The 17,867-nt window shown below is 44.3% G+C and overlaps 1 protein-coding gene across 7 annotated transcripts in view; it reads right to left on the minus strand.

Moving 5' to 3' along the window:
- The window catches only part of LOC116954787 (gamma-sarcoglycan), a 36,790-nt gene continuing 18,923 nt past the window's right edge, over positions 1 to 17,867 (minus strand). For 6 of the 7 annotated variants that reach the window (XM_032975615.2, XM_032975599.2, XM_032975608.2 and 3 more), the window contains 7 exons: positions 14,839 to 15,030; positions 12,624 to 12,725; positions 12,001 to 12,088; positions 10,368 to 10,487; positions 6,055 to 6,127; positions 5,494 to 5,617; positions 1 to 4,411 (listed from right to left, as the gene is read on the minus strand). In XM_032975615.2, coding sequence (XP_032831506.1) covers positions 4,226 to 4,411; positions 5,494 to 5,617; positions 6,055 to 6,127; positions 10,368 to 10,487; positions 12,001 to 12,088; positions 12,624 to 12,725; positions 14,839 to 15,030 — 885 coding nt within the window. In that variant the 3' untranslated portion in view covers positions 1 to 4,225. The remainder of the gene's footprint in view (positions 4,412 to 5,493; positions 5,618 to 6,054; positions 6,128 to 10,367; positions 10,488 to 12,000; positions 12,089 to 12,623; positions 12,726 to 14,838; positions 15,031 to 17,867) is intronic. The other variant, XM_032975639.2, reaches the window with a different exon arrangement.

Consider the following 17,867-nt stretch of genomic DNA (forward strand, 5'->3'; position numbering starts at 1 on the left):
TACAAAGACTTCGTTTTATTGGGGTGCCAGTTTGATGTGCTCACCAATTTCCTCTTAGCTGTAAACTACAGCCCTACAGGGGATGGATATTAGTTTGGGAATGACTACTAATGTGACCAGTTTTAATATCCAACAGTGTGTGGGTTCATGTGACAATACAAACGCGACACAAATGCACAACACTTTAATTCTTCAAAATATAACCGGCATTTTCATGGGGGTTCCCCCACGTTTTTAATATGCATTATTTTAGCAAAGGCTTCTATACAATATCTTTTCAAAATACATATTTACTACATCCATTGTTTTTTTTAATCCCTTTTTAGCAGTCAAAAACATGACTTATTATTTACATAATTTGCCCACTTTTAAACTTTAAAACCCTGTCTGGTAAAACTGAGCCCTGTGTGATGCTGTTTGTAAATTCGTACCTATATACTGCATTTCAACCACCCATACGGCAATGGTAAGAACGCTTCATTCGGAACCGTGTTCAAATCCTGCTTGGTGCTTGACTCACCCCATATTCCTACTGGGATTGACAGTAACTATAACTTTGCGAAGCCAGCAGTTGGCTCTCCTATTGTCCTGTCATAGCAATTTCTACCACAGGCTCAGGGCTGCCAATGATGATGAGCACTACTTCAAGGTTGTGTGAGCAAGGATACCCTTTGACTTGTGTAATATTTAGGGCCCAATTACCATCTGAATAGAAATTTGTCAGATGTTTTTTGGTGAAAATGTGCCAATGTTAATTATCAAAAATGGGAAAATTGGCACTGTTTTTGAGTTCATATTAATCTGGCACAACAGAATGTGCACAATGAAGTATAGTCTTGTGTATAAACCTGTGACTCAAAGCTATGACTTTTAATTGAGCCAGAGGGTCCCAAAGGGTCCCATTTGAGCACTGTACTACAAACCTTAACATTTGCAGCCTTATACACCGACAGCTTGTAATCTTATGAGTAATAATGTGATAACAGTTGAGCATCAGGGCTTCAAATCCTGAATTGAGATGACCAAATGTTGATTTAACCCCATCATCATTCCCCAAGGGATTGATTCAGTGATCTGGTATCAGAGGCTTCACCGCTTTAAACAGGGATGACGGAGCAGTGGCTGTCGTCTTTATACTCCCTGCTGCCAGTCGTGGAATTTTCACCACCGACCAAGAATGGCAAGAAGGCCATTCTGCCCAATGAGATACTTTGCCTTTAAATCATAATAAATAATGTCATATGAGTGACTAACCGTAACTATAATAGTAACAGCAATAATAACAGGAATACTAGTATTTTAAAATACATTTGGTTTTGTATTGCGACACTCAACAGCTTGCATAGATTTTTTTGTTTGTTCTTGCAACAATGATGGGGGGAGGCAACACACACCAAGCACTTGGGAGGGACAAACTGATTCTCCAGTCTAGTGTAAAAAATGTATGTTCATGTCCAATTTAAAACGAATTAACAGTGAGTGGAGTCAGCAAGGGTGGCTCTGCCTCTCAGGGCACTCAATGGCCATGTTAGGAACAGGGAGTCGTAAGTTTAATTCAGTCAACCCTGCCTCTCAGCTCATTTGAAAGATACATCACACTTACCAACCCCAGAGGGTTCAACACATTCTATGAGACTGAGCGAAAAAGTTTGGGGAAAACCCAAGAAACTGAGGGAAACCAAGAAACTGAGACACAGAAATGTGACTGCAAGGGCGAGTACACTTTGAGAAAATTTGGGGGGGGTGTTACTAAATGAGTTTCCATAGTAGCAATACGCTAATGTGCACTACTTCGTGAACACTCCCATAGTAAATTAAATAACCTTTAATAGTTATTACTTTCCTGACTCTCTCAGAAAAGGCTCTTTGTAAAGACAACTTTTGAGCTGACCCTTACATACGACCTGAACCATCAGCAGCCGCCAGTGAGGCACTGCAATAAATTGGACTGAGTATTAATTTCAGGTAAACAAAACATGTGAGAATCCATTGCAAGGCCGTGAGACACTCAACATTGTGAAAAACCGGAGTCTCAAGGGGAAGCCTCGAGTCTCCTTGAGAGTTGACATGAGACATGGAGAGAACCACACCTCCACATAGCTGAAGCGAGTGCAACCCAGCAGTGGTAGACCCATGAAGGCTGTTTTTGACAGAAGCATGAAGTACAGTGGTTGTCCACTGCAGATGCCTGTGATGTCACTACTACGGATAACTGTGAACACCTCAGACATCTAGCCATGTAGATTGAACCAAGGACCTCCAATGTGCTGCTTCAGCGCTTCCAATACAGCCATTAGGAACCACCTGACAAAGAGGGAGATATGCAGCTTCATTCATTGAGCCTAGGAAAGCAGGTGTTGATCTTAGCGCTCCAACATGGCCATTAAGAAGCTTCTCGAGCCACCTGGTCACCTCTCCGAGGCAGCGTTACAAGGGCCCTGGGGATCGGGTGAAATGCGTCTGGGATCGAACATTTGCGATGACAGAGCAGCGACGAGAGCGACAACACCATGACGACCGGGAAGACACAATGTACAAACACACGTGTTTTACAAGACTCGTGTATGTGTGTGTGTGGGTACGTGTTATTAAGTATAAGCGGGTTACGTGTATACTATGTGTACGTATCTGAATGCGAATTAACCAATTTGTGCATGTGGTAGTGTAAAATATTTATGCGTGTATGACTATGTACATGTGTGTGTGTGTGTGTCAATGAGATTACAGTATATACATGTATGCATGTTTGTGTACGTGTAAATGAAATGTCATGTGTGTATCAAATGCAATGCACAACCATCCTGACATACCAGTTTGATTTCAGGAACCGTGGTATAGGAATCAAATTTGGTCTGGGCCTACCTTAACTTGACTCGGTCGACAATGACTGCATCTGGTGCAGCGTATGAACATCATAACGAGATATAAAGGTGGCCAGGCATGTACGAGTGCTGGCTCGCACACCTTTTCATGTTATGGTGACCTTAATAGGTACTCGCTAACAGCACTGGCTCCAACAGTCTATGGTTAAATAGGGATCTTTGTTATGTGCAGTAGCAGAGGCATAGCGGTTTGTGCAATAGACTGCAATCCCAGATGAACCTGGGTTCAATTCTTGATCATGATGCAGATTTTGCAGTTGGTAAGTGAACTGGGCATGAGTCTCTCCCCTAGGTTATCTCAGCCTAAACTAAATACCTGGGGCCTTGAGAATATCTGCGTGGGAGATAATGGTTGTTGGTTGTGCGTGGCGCTAGTCACACCGAATCCTTCCCGTGTAATGCTGTCCTTTAACAGACACTTGCAAACTCGTGATTGCCACAACGGTCAATCCTGAACAAATTGGGGATTTTTGTTAATATAGTTTTAAATATAAATGCAGAAAGTGTGCTGGTCAAAGTGTCAACTTTTATTTTCCTTTAAGCAAAAAAATAGTTCCCTTTTTTAAAAAAATGTTTTAATAACACTATATATGTACGTATGTACACCCTTGTGTATTCATGAGTGGGTATGCTATTCAACGAATGTGATTGCGTGTGAACCAGTGTCACATTGTATGTGTATATGCCTGTATGCACGTGAGCATATATGCGTAAACAGATTTACGAGCGGATGTGCGAGTCCATATATTAGTGCTTGAGTGTGTATGCATGGTTGTGCATGGTGTGCTTGAGTGTGTGCAGACTAAACCTCACGCAGGTGCTGTAGTGGTGTCACCACCTCTAAGTTTGTTGCATTTGTGTGTACTCGAGCACCCAATTGTATCTGCATCTCTGTGTGTCTATGCATCTATGTCTTCCCACATATCTATCTGCATGTTTGCATGCATCTCTGTGTACACAATGAGTATAAGGCTGCATGTGCATCTCTGCCTTTGTGTGTGATAAAAATGTGCTCATCTGTGTGTATCACTGTGTGCACATCTGAATGTGTCTATGCATCTGTCTGCATATGTGTGCGCATAAGTTTATACTGTGCATGCATCTGTGCGCGTTTGTGTGTTCCAGCTGTCTGTGCGCATCTGTAATTGTGCACATCTGTGAATTCCTGTGCATCCGTGTGTATGTATCTACGTGCACCTTAAATGGCACAAGCGCCGTGGTGACGTTACCGCCACTTCGCGGTGAAAGGCAGTTGTTGTTACGTGTCTATACCGTGTGCATGCGCTTGTCCATGTGTATGCAGGTTTATGTGTGTGTGTGTGTGCACGCAAGCACATTTTGCGCTACTGACAGATGCCACTTTGCTCCAGGCAGGTGGAGCGGGGCCCAGCCTCTGCCAGGTACAGCTTCCCATTGGGGCACGAACAAACCTCGTACACGGGGCCCCCCGCACCTCCCACTGCCCCTCCTGACCCCCTTGTGCCCTCGGGCAATTTCGGCAGAAGCACACGTGCAGCGTCGAGCACCACCTGTCACAAGCAACACGTGCCCACCACGGTCAGCCAGGCAAATCCTTCCTCCAGCGTACCTCGCTTGACCCGGCGAACCCCCATTCAATTTGTGTATTACCAATAATTTTAAATGAGTGCCTGTTAATATTACACAGGTGAGGACCCAGCAAGATGCTGTGTCTGATCATGTATTTTGCAGATATGCACCTAGAATATGCCTCGAGGCCATCAGGCCTGAGTTTAAAACTTAATTCATGGGGTGGGAGGGGGGGAATGGGAAACACCTTAAAATCGTTTACGTACACAATTTAGTAACATTATTTTGTATGACTGCGCCCTCTTTCATGTGATGTTGCAGCACTGACATCACATGATTGAGCTCCTTAAAGGCTATTTCAAAGCTTTAAAACCTTTGCTGGACAGCGTGGGACACAGCCTAGGCCACACAGTCTGCGACTCAGCCCATTTACTTAGCTACATGAGCTGTTTAGCTGCATTTCCTTTAACGAGGTGAGACCTCTTAACCCGATCATAACCCAATTAATATTGAATATTCATAATTATACTTTCATATAATTAAATTCCGTATCTTCATCCACATCCACTATTAGTCTTAACCTGATGCCATGCAGACAGAGGTGTGCACGTGCCTACTTGTGCACACGTGTACACATGCAATAACATTTGGATTGATATAGAATCTAAATGCAACTGCATATCAAGACACTGCATAAAACAGTGGAACTTGTGCATCACGGAGAGATTGAGGCGTATATATGTCATGTATAATGTCTAGAAAGACAGTCAAGCATAGGCAGAGCAGAAATGCAAAGGTCTCAAGCCTGGAACAGAGGCAGCACAGATGGCTGGGTCAAGGCAGTTGCAGACCAAACGGGCAGCTGACAGCAAACTCTCACTGAAAGAATGTTGACTTGGGGCTTCGAGGGAATGCCATGGGCTGCTGGAGCACAGAGCGGTGGGGGCATGGTGCTGGTCACCGAACGCCTCGTGTGCCGTGTCGGCCTTCATAGGTATTCGCAAATAGCACTTGCCCCAGAAGTGTGTTATTGCTATAAGAGGTGTGTTTGTCTTGTACGTACCGAGCCTTCTGTGGACTGCAAGGTGATGTCCGTTCGACACATTGCCTCGAGCCCGCCCGCCTCGGCCCGGATGCTAACTCCCTTGGGTGCGTCCATGGTCAGAGACCTCGTCGGGGCCTCCAGCCTGAGGCAAGGGGGTGACACCATTATTGCAGCATTGTGGGGAACATCGATGTCGTGACAACATGTGAAGAAGCATTCAATTGGCCTTTGGTATTTCTATATTTTATCAATTGAGTTTTCAGTTAAGATTAATTAATTTTCAATGCGTTATCTCTAGGTTTATTAAACTGAGATTGGGTAATTGAAGATTTTTTTACTTGAGATATAAGTTTGTTAAAAGTATATATTGAATTAACAAGTGTTTATTAAATCTAGATGTGTTAAATTGAGATGTTAATTCAAGATCCAATTAATTGAGATTTAGTAGATTAAAGTTGAACAGATCAATATTCGTTCAACACGTTCATTAAATCCAATCACTAAATGTATCATCTTTAGATGAAGGCCCATTCTTTCAAAGTTTCATTGTCAACTCCTGCCACCTCATCACGCTCGTACTTGAGTTCTTTGAAGGCCTCCGCTCTGATCTGCGGTGTCTGTACCGAGTGCTCGAAGATGGCTCCTTCGGCCCCTGGGGAGCAGGGTGTGTAGGGAAAGGGAGCAGTGTGAATGACGTGACACATGCAACTCATTCACGCATGCACGTAGCGTCGGCACTCACTGAATTTACATCACAATTGCAAGAGGCCTTTATCTCGTCTGAAAGGGAGATCCCAGCATTGGCAATGGTGTTTAAACACAAGCTGTTGGCCGTTCCATGCATGGCATCATTTCCAAGAGCATATATGTACATGCATATCAAATTGATACAATGTTGAAGAGCCTTACTTTCCAAAACAGAATCTCCATGGTGCATCCTTTTATTTAAGAGTATAATGATGTGATACGGCTTCTCAACGCTTCCTGGTTACAATGTTGTAAGCTGTCTTTTCAAGTGTGATATATGGTTTTAACCATGACAAGGAATGAAGAGTAAAGTATTCGTCTCACATTACAGCGACATACTGCAGGTGCCCTTATCCCTGCACGCATATATTCATGCCTTCTAGTTTTGCCCAGATATCCAACATTTAGGAGCCATTCAATACAATTTTAAACCTAGTTGAAGCTGTCTTCTCTTAAATTATGTCTGTTGGGTAAAGACCCGCAGGAACTAACTTATTTCAAGGTATTGTTTTTCTTCATGTTTATTTTAAAACAGCCAAATTTGTAATCTTTCATCGCCGGCAGCAACGGCAGCCTCCCTCCATTGCATTCTGATGCAAACACAATGTATGCAATTGATGCATTGGAACGTTGAAGCTGTAGGGCAGTTAATGTATGAGTGTATGCTGAACTTCTTTCGCACCATATGTAGCCGACCAATCGGAGGTGCAGGGGAACGACAACAAATTATACACAAAAATCAGTTCCAAATAAATCATTTTCAATCTCAATTTAAAAGTGCATAGCTCCAGTGGCTTCCTAATATCGTCAGGAAGAGCGGTCCAGACAACTGCAGAAGCGCATCTGAAAGCACGCGATGCGGTGACCGTCTTTGTTCGACGGTGAGCCCAAAATCACTGCGATGATGACTGGAGTTTGCGTGATGGTTCATGCTCCTTGACGAGTCAAGAAGCATGGCATTATGTTACCGGCTTGCCATTCACCCCTTCGCCTCCCTTTCCACATCTAAGATAACTTAACTTCAGAAAGCCCTGTTTGTCTGCTTGCACATTAAATCAATCCCATTGATCCCCACTCTCTTCCACTGTCTACTGACATCAACTTTTGTTTTCCATTTTTTAAGAAGTATTTTTTCATGAGAATGTTGCATTGACAATTTTTGAACATCTGAACTATACACACCTATTGACACATGCCATGCTGCTTTCGTGAAAAGCAGAATCTTTATTTATACAGGGGGAATATGATTAACTATGAAGCTCTTTTTCATAGGTGTCTAAAGCTATGAATTGAATCGGTCTTCTGGTGCTGCTTTCATGCTCCTACTGCTTGGTATGGTATCTTCAATCATGTTTGTTTGTTCTCCGATTTTCACCCTCTGTTTAATCATAATAGAGTTTGGAGTATGCTATATTATGTTTGGAATCTGTCTCTTTTTTATATAATTCCTCTAAGCTTGTCTCTTTATGTTTTCAGATAATTTGTACTTTTACGCTAATTAGTGGTGAAACATTTCATTACGTTATACCTCTGAGCAACTGCATTTGCTACTGAAATCGGCTACCTCCTAGGTTAGAATAATGATGTCAGTGTTGTATTTGCCTGTAGCTTTGCCCTCTTGTTAGCTACGCTTAAGTGCAACTTGCATCAAACTGGTCTGACTGTTTCCTGTGTTGATTGTATTGGGGACAGACATGTCTGACAAAATATGGATTTGCCCATTGGAATAATGTTAGTCTCATTTAAAATTTTCACCATTTGGACTTCTCCGCTTCTTTTTCCTAGTCTTTGCTGGCTGCAAACCGTCATTGCTCACTCCATTGGCAATTTTACCAAATTACCATCTCGTCTCTGCACATTTGCATCATCGTCACCCAATGCAATACTCTTTGGGTCTTTCGGTGAAGTCACGTAGGTAGAAAAATAACAGATCACGACGTTGCGATAGCAACACAAGCCATCGTCCTCAGGTGAAACAATACAGCAGGCGGACTGCTGAGGCAATGTAGCGAGAGAGCTACTGCCACCAGAGGTTACAGACGTTTGTGGTGGGGGTACACCCAAGGGTAAGTGGGCGGGGCCAGGGACGAAATTTGTCAGTAAATGTAAGGCTCGCAAACAGAAGGCTAGCAAGCGTCAGCTAACACGAACGGAGGGACGGAGGGGAGGGGCTGCCATAACGAGCGAGCGGGTGGGGATGCAATTCACAGAGGGGTCGGTGGCAGGAGGAGAGAGAGGGGGGTGGGGCAGAGCAAGAAAGTGGGGCTGCGCGTGAGGTAAGGGGGAGAGAGAGGGGGGGAGGGCAGCAGGAGGAGAGAGGGGGGTGGGGCATAGATAATCGGTGGCAGGGGGAGAGAAAAGCTGTGCTGGTGAATGTGACTCAGAGAGCCGAGAGAAGCTGCTAACATAAGCGGGCAGGAAGGGGACATCACAGCCAGTTATGACCTAAACTGGTTAATAACGTCCTTCCAATGATTATTCAGTTTGTGCCCATCTTCTCGGTTAAAATTGTGTCTGTGTTTATATATCTGGATGGCTTCAAGGACAAATCTTTTATGGTAGCCCGAAGGTTTTCAGAGTACCTTGGTCTCGGAAAAAACAATATCATGTGAGCCCACCGCGTTAAAACAGTGATCAGCCACGGCAGGTGTTGGTTCTGCCGTGTTTCAAATCTGCCTTGTGTTCGCAAACACGGTCCAAGACATGTCGTTTCGTTTCCCCTATGCAACTGCTACCGCAGACACAACTTAGTTTGTAGACACCAGGGTATTGCATGTCAGGAATCACATCCTTCACAGATGGGATCAAATCACGGATTTTGTGTACTGTGTTGAATCGAACCTGGATCTTGTGTTTGTTCAAGATTTTGGAAATATTTTTGGTAACACCTGCTATGTATGGCAAGGTGATGGTTTTGATTGGGTCCTCAGATGAGGATACAGCTTTGCGGATTGTGAAGTCTGAATATCCATTCATCTTGAGGGCTTGGTGTACGTGCTCAAGCTCACTGGCTAGGTAGTGCTGGTCGGAGATGCAACGTTACAATGTTTATATACATGTTAACCTAATTTTAACAGTTTGTTAATGTTGGTACAAATATGGTGTACTTCATCATCAAAGCTTGTTGTTGGAGAATGTATTTTAATTCTCTTTAACGTGAAGTCATTCTAGAGCCTGATTGTTCATTGGACAGCTCTTTCCAATGTACTCTTGAAATAAAAATAAATCTATATTTGATCACCGAAGAGACGAAGAATCCCAATAATTATTGTCACTCTTCCTCTACGATAGGAAAGGTTGCTAATGTTCAGAAGTAGTATAAAGTTTTTTTTTCGTTGGGTTAGATCGCGTAAATATAAATGTGTCGCTAAGCCACCACCACTCGACACAGCCAATTGTTAAGGTGAGTAAACCCACAACATTTACTATTGGAGTACGACGTTTTGCCGGTGAATACAACCAGCTTCATCAGGCGATTTGCCAGAATTGTGGAAGTATCTCCTTGTATGCAAATATTATATATACACCAAGCACGGTGATCCATTTTAGTGGATCTCAACAGGCTCCACTTCATTGACATAAAGTACGAGTCCCATCTATTGGTAGAAGTTGTTTTTTTATGTATTCATTTTTAGTTGGGGATGTTTATTTGTCATCAGCCAGAACGAGAATTATTGTCTGCTGATGTCAGTGTTCTGATGAGTCCCGAATTCCACAAAACATCTTTTGCGATCCACCCGTGAATCACGATCCACAAGTTGGCCACCAGTGCACCATTAGATGTGTGTATAATAGCAAAATGAACATTTTCTTCTATGTTGAATCAACACCTACACGGTGACGTGTCTGGTCTCCATACCCAACACCATTTACCCCTTGTGCCTTTCCCCCCACATTTCTTTGTGCTTTACATGGCTCCATGTCTCTCCATGACCCCTTGTCTCCCTGTGTCCCCTTGTATTCCCTTGTCCTTCTTTACTCCCCTGTCTCCTCATGTCCCTCATATCCATGTAATCCATGTCTCCAAGTCTTAGAGTATCTCCTTAGACTCCTGCGTCTCTCCATACCCCTCTGTATCCATTTGTCCCACTGTCTTTGCATGTCTCGTCTTCCTCCCCTGTGTCTCCCCATGTCCTTGTCCTTACCGGTAACCCGTAGGCGGTCGGCCCCGACCACCACCTCGTCATCAGAGGCCACAAACAGAGGTCGGCCCTGGGGCGAGGTGATCTCGAAACGTGAGCCCTCATAGTGAAGCGCATCCGCTCCTGAACAACCACACCGTCGTCGCATGGCATAGCCGACATCGTCATCAATGTACAGCCTAGCCAACTTCAACACAACATCATCATGACATGGCATAACCAATAGCATCAACATTATCACATGACAGACATCATCATCACATGGCATCTATAAATACACAACACACATAAATCATCATCATTGCAGGAAACGGCCAGCATCACTCTTGTCACTATTTTGTACAAGTGTAGCGGGTATAAATTGACGAATAAACTTCTGATGAGGCAACACGATATTTATTGTCTTTCTTACAAGTCCCTAACACAAAGGGTATATCGGTCCCTTTACCCAATACCTGGGGAGGTATGGCCTCCGGACTATACGGGTCCTATCACTGGGTACCCCGTTGCCCTTCGTCCTCCGGCTGGGGCCCTAGGGGAGGCTATATGACCCAACCGTACCCGGTCCGTGGGTCCTGACCACTGGCCTCACTGAGCTCCAGCCCTTAGAAGGATATCGGAGCTTGGGGTCCAGGGTCTTATCTTCAGCCCAGGTCTTCGTTCTTCAGCTTGCAGATGACTGAGCCAGACCTCTGAGAGGTCCGGCTTATATACTGGTTCATGGCTTGCTCCACCCTAGCCACGCCTCCCTACTAGAACTTTCTGGAAGGTGACATCATCCCCCGGTTCCCCCTCCCGGGGCCCCGGGGAATGTGTCCCAAGATCCGTTTGCTAGGGTTTGTCGTTGGGCCCTTTTTGGGCCATGGACATTAACCCTGGCATGGTAGCGCTTCCGCCCCCTATCGACAATAAGGGGAAACTACCAGCCCACAGAGTGGTGAGTGACGATTACCCCTACACAAGCACAACTCTTTGTCAATCCACTGCTGATGATGGCCACCCAGCATAGTGCCAATCCTGGGGGATATTTAACCACACTGCACCATGCCAGTTGGTAACAGTGGAGACTATAGATGTGGGAGAATAGCAGTAAAGCACAGCAATAGATGTTTCTGCACTGCTCTCTGCTTCCCACAATATAACCCCACAGCCTATAACAACCAGCTGCACATGGTGGACACCGTATCCAGGCAATATCCAGGCTCAATACCGCTTAGCTTTTGAGATCTGATGAGGTAGGGCACTCATTCCGGGTGATTTGATTACCAACTACAACTGTAATTACGAATACAAACTCTGTCAATGTCACAAATATCAGTAAGACATGTAACCACCACCATCAAAGACAAAGATCCCCCGTATAGCCTCAACAGACTGCTAGGGCAAGTGCTGCTAGCGAGCACCTATAAAGGCTGGCACGGCACATGAGGAGTGGTGGCCGGTTCAAATAATCATCACTGGTGTTGGCCGTGAGCGGGAATCGAAACCCGGGTCCGCAGGTTAGTAGCACAGCGCGCTAATCGCTACACTACCGCTCCGCACAGGCCACCACGACCACCATCACAATTGCATGACATTGTAAAGCAGTAGGTGTCTCTTTCTCTCTGCCGCTTCGTGTCTCTGGGGATTGTCTCACCCACTGTGAGTCGGCCTGTCACGTGCCCATCCGAGTTGCGTGCGTTCACCGTCACGTTCCGAGCTGAATGCATGAGCAGTGGGCTCTCCTGTACATTTGCACACACACAGAATCGGACACGTACAAGCAGAGACAATGACAAAGATCCCCTGTGAAGCCTTTCATAGGCTGCTGTTGTTGTGGCAAGTGCTCTTAGCCAGCAGACATGAAGGCCAGCATGGCACATGAGAGGATGGATGGCCAACACGGCACACGACCATCTGCCTCCCCAGCGCCGATGTTTACACACCTCACCATATACGCGTTTAAGGTTGAGTTGATATAGGGGAGGCCCAGAACCAGTTCAAATATTCGCCACTGTTCTTAGTCGTGAGCAGGAATCGAACTCAGGCCACCGGGTTCATAGCACAGTGCATTAACCATTGTGCCACCACTCCCCACAAGCAAACACACATACATATACAAGTACACACACCCGTGCCCAAGCACAGGTACACACCTGCACATATAAACACAAGCAAGCGCACACACATGGAAGTGACGGAGAGATGTACGCACACACAACAAGCGCATGCATACCCACACATGAACGCACACACACACACATGCGCACACGTGCACACCTTGCGTGAGTGTATCTCCTTGGCATACAGGGGGAGCAGGAATTCGGATTCTCCCTCGAGACGGAGGCCATCCTCGGACATTCTGAGATGGCCCATCCCATCCTGCATGTGAGACACAGAAACAGCATGGACATCTAATGTACAAGCACTAGTGCTAGTTGAGCTATTGTGTGGTCAGGTCGCTTCTCAAAAAACAATGAATAGCTCAGTGGGCTTTACCTGGTAAAAATAAAAATAGTTTAGTTTTAATATATTTGTTTGTAGTGATTTGCTTACTTTTCCGGTACTTTGCACTGCTATTTTTTTTGCATAGTTTGTTGATGTAACTTTCTGACCTGCCCCTCCTGAACATGTGTGAAAAAAAGCTTCATAGCTCATCGGATTTCCCCAGGATAAATTTGTGATGCCAGTGTTCATTGTGTCAGTGGTAATTATGGTGAGGAAGATGACGATTGTGGTGAAAATCAAGGTGAGGATGCTGTTGATGGAACAAAGCAGTTCAACTCAACTAGATTCTTACACTCATAATACACGCATCAAATTTTGCTCGTGAGAAATTCTAATTTTAAGTTCATGTATGTTGTACATAATAGCGTTGTATAATCCTTGCAACCAATAGAGGCGCTACATTCACCACAATGTAAAACATTTCATTCTTGAATCAAACTACGACAATGACTCATGATAATTTAACCATAAGGGTGGAGAAATCGTTAAATGCCGAGTTTTGATGTGAAGTGTGTTCATGACAATGGTGGTGATGTCAATGCTGACTGGTATTGATTTGCGCTATGTTGGGAACATTAATATCAGTGTTAATTATGATGGTCTTATAATGTGTTGATGACTATAATACTTTTGATTTAAAGCTTTCGTGACTGCAGGGATTCATATTCTTGGTTCTTTCAGTATTAGTCACGTAGATGGGAAACTATAAAATAATAAAAATGTTCTTGCTGTGGTTTTCACACCTGATGATGCTTGTGTTGCAGTCGAAACGTCGTGAGAATTTTATTGTTTTATATTTTATTATTATTATTTTATTGTTTCCCTTCTACGTGACTTTACCGAAAGAACCAAGAATATGACTATAATACTCTTTGGTTCTTTCGATAAAGTCACGTAGAAAGAAAATAAATTAAATTAAAGAGTACGACGTTTCGATTGCAACACAAGCAACCATCATCAGGCACAACTAAATTTGAGAGAGAAACAAAACACAGACACGGAGACACGCAGACAGACAGTCTCTCTCTGCTTGTGTGTCTGTCTGCGTGTCTCCGTGCCTGTGTTTTGTCTCTCTTTTCAAATTTAGTTATACCTGGTGACGACTGCTTGTGTTGCAATCGAAACGTCGTACTCTATTATTTAAATTATGTTCTTTTTACGCGACTTTACCGAAAGAACCAAATAATAATTCCTGCAGTCACGAAAGCTTCAAATCAAGACTATAATACTAATGGTGTTGACAATAATGCTAATGGTGTTGATAATGCTAATGGTGGTTATGCTAATGTAGTTGAAAGAGCTGATAATGTGGTCAAGGCTAGTTTCTAAATACAACTTGATCCCTTAATTATCCAACCACCAGGGAGTGCGTTTTCCCTCGTGGGAAATTGACAGTCCAAACAAAATGGTCACTTCTCAAAATGAATTGACCCTTTTGGTTTATTTGTGAATTGTTGACCCTGCTGAGACCATTAACTTGCTACACTTGAGACTGCAGTTTGATCATCTACTCAGCGGTGCTGACTCAGTTTTCTGGCCCGAGCTACCCCAACACCACCCTTCTTTATTGATGGCGCTTTTTGGTAGCTATTTGTCTTTTTAGATTGGTGATGACGATGCTAGTAACATTAATGCTGCCAATGGTGGTGATTGTGTTGATAATGTTGATATTTAATGCTGGTAATAATTGGAATGCTTGATGAAGGGGTGGAGGCCATTCACTCCCTGAATCCTCATGATCCAGGGTTGAAAATGAATGTAATAATTAATTATTTAACTTTGTGTTTAAAGGTATCATGTCTGGCTGCTGCAGGGTGACCTGAACCCATTACGTTCAACATGTAGCATCTGAAACACGTTTTTACTTACACATGCTACTTGACGTATATATCATGAATGTATCATAATAACGTGCGATCCCGAGCGATAACTGCGTTGTCGATGCCGATGGAGATGACGCTAATGGGACTGTTGTGGCCCTGCTCACCAGGTTGAAGTGCATGACGCGGAGGATCCACATGGTGAGCGCAAGGTTGACAATCAGGATAACTGTGAGCAGCAGCACCAACAGGTAGAGGCAGCGCTTGCGCCACCCGTAAACTCCCACGTGATATTCGGTTCCCCCGGGTCCATCGACCCCCCGCTGACTTGCCGCTCCGGGGAACTCATCTGCCGCCATCTGACGCACGCACACACAAAGATCACAGATTCAGCTTCATCGACTGCAAGAACAAGAGCTACTTAGTGAACACTCGTCAAGGCAGGAGTGATACAGGTGGTCGTGGTGGTGGTGGCTAACACCACACCCAGTTGCTTTTTTCTCCCCAGTACTGATGTTCACACACAGAATGCACCAGGTACTCATTTAAAGCTGGGTCAACCTCAGGAAAGCCCAGAACAGGTTCAGATACTCATTCACTGACCACAGGTTGGGAATCGTACCCATAGCATAGTGCATAGTTCATTTATTTGGTATAGCCCTGTGAGCCATTCGGCTCTTGAATCGGGTGCAACCGCAACAAACAAAAAAACATGAACAAGAAAACATCTTAAAGTGACTTTGTGACTGTGCAAACAGAAAATCCAGGAAAAAAACATCAAAAACATTCCTGAAATAGCACCGTACACCAACGCTGTGTGCAAAAAATCCCAGTGGGATGCAAGTCAAAATAACAACAACAACCACAAGAAAACTAAGATGAAGGCCATCAGTCTAACTCCGTACTACAATAAACAAAAACATGGCCAAAACAAAAAAACGTTTTCGAAATCACCAAAATAAAAGCCATGAATGCAATGTAACAGTGATCATAGGGACTGTGACCGAATTTTTAACAACAAACTACATAAATAAATTATAACACCAAAATCTAGAGCCATATTTTAGGCCACTGAATAGCAGTGGCTGCTAGGGGTGTACAACTCCTCTAGAGCAGTTTTGAGTGAAGATCTCATAGGTAGTAATTCAAGTTGCAGTTTATTGGCAATAGCATTCCAGACCCTGGGGGCATCAATAGCAAAGGCCCTTTCTCCGGTTTTTGTACGGCAATAGGGAATGTAAAGCTGGTAGATGAGCAAAGACCTGAGGTCAAATTTGTTCTTTGAAACAGAGAGGAGATCCAGCAGGTAGTATGCGGATTATTTTGTAAGTGCATCGTGAATAAATACGATCTGGTGCACAAGCCGTCGAACATTAAGAGATGTTAAGTTTGACCCAATGTAGAGATCACAGTGGTGAGTCCTATATGGGCAGTTCAATGCAAATCTTAAGGCCCAGTGATATATGGAATCAAGCTTTTTCAGTACAGTACTTGGGGCTGATTTATACACGATGTCACAGTAGTCAAGTAGAGGCAGTATGGTAGCTTTTATCAATTCCAAACGGAACATTGGGGGGAAACAATGCTTGTGTCGCATGAAACCCCCACTCAACACCTAAGACAAAGACCTCCCCTATAACCTTAATAGACTGCTGGGGCAAGTGCTGTTAGTGAGCACCTATAAAGGCCGGCATAGCACGAGGGGGTGGGTGGCCAGCACGACGCCTGTCCACCTTTGTCTCCCTAGTGGCGATGTTTACACACCACAGCAGGTACTCCATTGAGACTAAGTCGACCTAGGGGAGGCCCAGGACCGATTCAGATAATCGTCACTGGTGTTGACCATGAACGGGAATCGAACCCGGGTTGCCAGGCGCAACACGCTAACCGCTGCACTACCGCTCCCCACTCATCACCTGACATAATATAAACATAGTAATTTACAAAAGCATATAAACAACAACCGTCGTTCACCGCTAAGTGGCAGTGACATCACCGCGGCACCTTGCAAGATGTACTTTGAGGCTGTGTGGTGTGGTGAAGTTTCCGTGATAGCAAATTAAAGGACAGGCCCAGGTGCTATCGGTTCAATTACTCTGGTTAATGACAGACGCACCAATTTCACTTCTCACTCTGCCAACTGCCTTTGGTTTAGGTGTTCGACACACTGACTCTTGTTGCAATCATGGGAAAACATTTGCACCTGCTCAAAAGAGACAAAGATTCCCTGCATAGCCAGAGACAACTGAGACAAGCAATGTTGTCAAATACCGATCACAGGCAGTGCTCGTCTTACGCACATCCGCACTTACGAAAAAGCTTCCACGAGAAGTCAATTTTTTTGAACATCAACTTGCAAACACGATCTCGCACTTGCAAACTGAACCGCAGAGCTTTTTTTGTTCAGCGGAGCAATCCTCCGCAAGATATGACTCCAGCACACCGCTGGGAATGAGTGTACGTATGTGTGTTCGTGCATGTGTATGTCAAAGTGAGTGTGTGTGTGTGCATATGCGCGCATGATCCGTGTGTGGGGAGCAGTAGTGCAATGGTTAGCGCACTGCGCTACCAACCGCGCAAACCAAGTTAGATTCCCGCTCACGACCAACACCAGTTACGATTATTTGAATTGGTTCTGGGCCTGGTGTGGTGTGTAAACATCGCCATTGGGGAGCCAAAGGCGGCCGGGCATGGCGCTGGCCACCCACCCCTTCGTGTGCCATGCCGGCATTCATAGGTGCTGCTCCTCAATAGCAATTGCCCGAACAGTCTGTTAAGGCTATACGGGGGATCGTTGTCGTTGCCGTATGTGTGTGTGTGCGAGTGACTCCGTGTTTGTGCAATTCCGACAAGCAAGCCAGCATCAGGACTCAAGGTATGTGAAAATAAAATGTATATTTTTCTTATTTGTTACTTTATTTTGTTTTATTTACTATACAGTATTTATTACAGTATTATATGCAAATGTACAATATTTATTATTATTTGTGAGTTTAACAATGCTTCCCTTTTTTGTTAAACCGTAACACATTTTATAACACCAACCGTGTGCATTTAAATACAGTGTATTACTAGCTTATATACCCGGCGTTGCCCGGGTCAAAACAATATTTAAAACCTACTCGTAAAAATCTAACAGCAGTGCGTACTGACTCTGGTGGTACCTGCTATAATTACAGCAGTGCATACCTACTGT

This window comes from Petromyzon marinus, chromosome 3 (assembly GCF_048934315.1).
Source record: "Petromyzon marinus isolate PM22_M1 ecotype Great Lakes invasive population chromosome 3, UKy_Petmar_22M1.pri1.0, whole genome shotgun sequence".
Taxonomy (NCBI): Eukaryota; Metazoa; Chordata; class Hyperoartia; order Petromyzontiformes; family Petromyzontidae; genus Petromyzon; species Petromyzon marinus.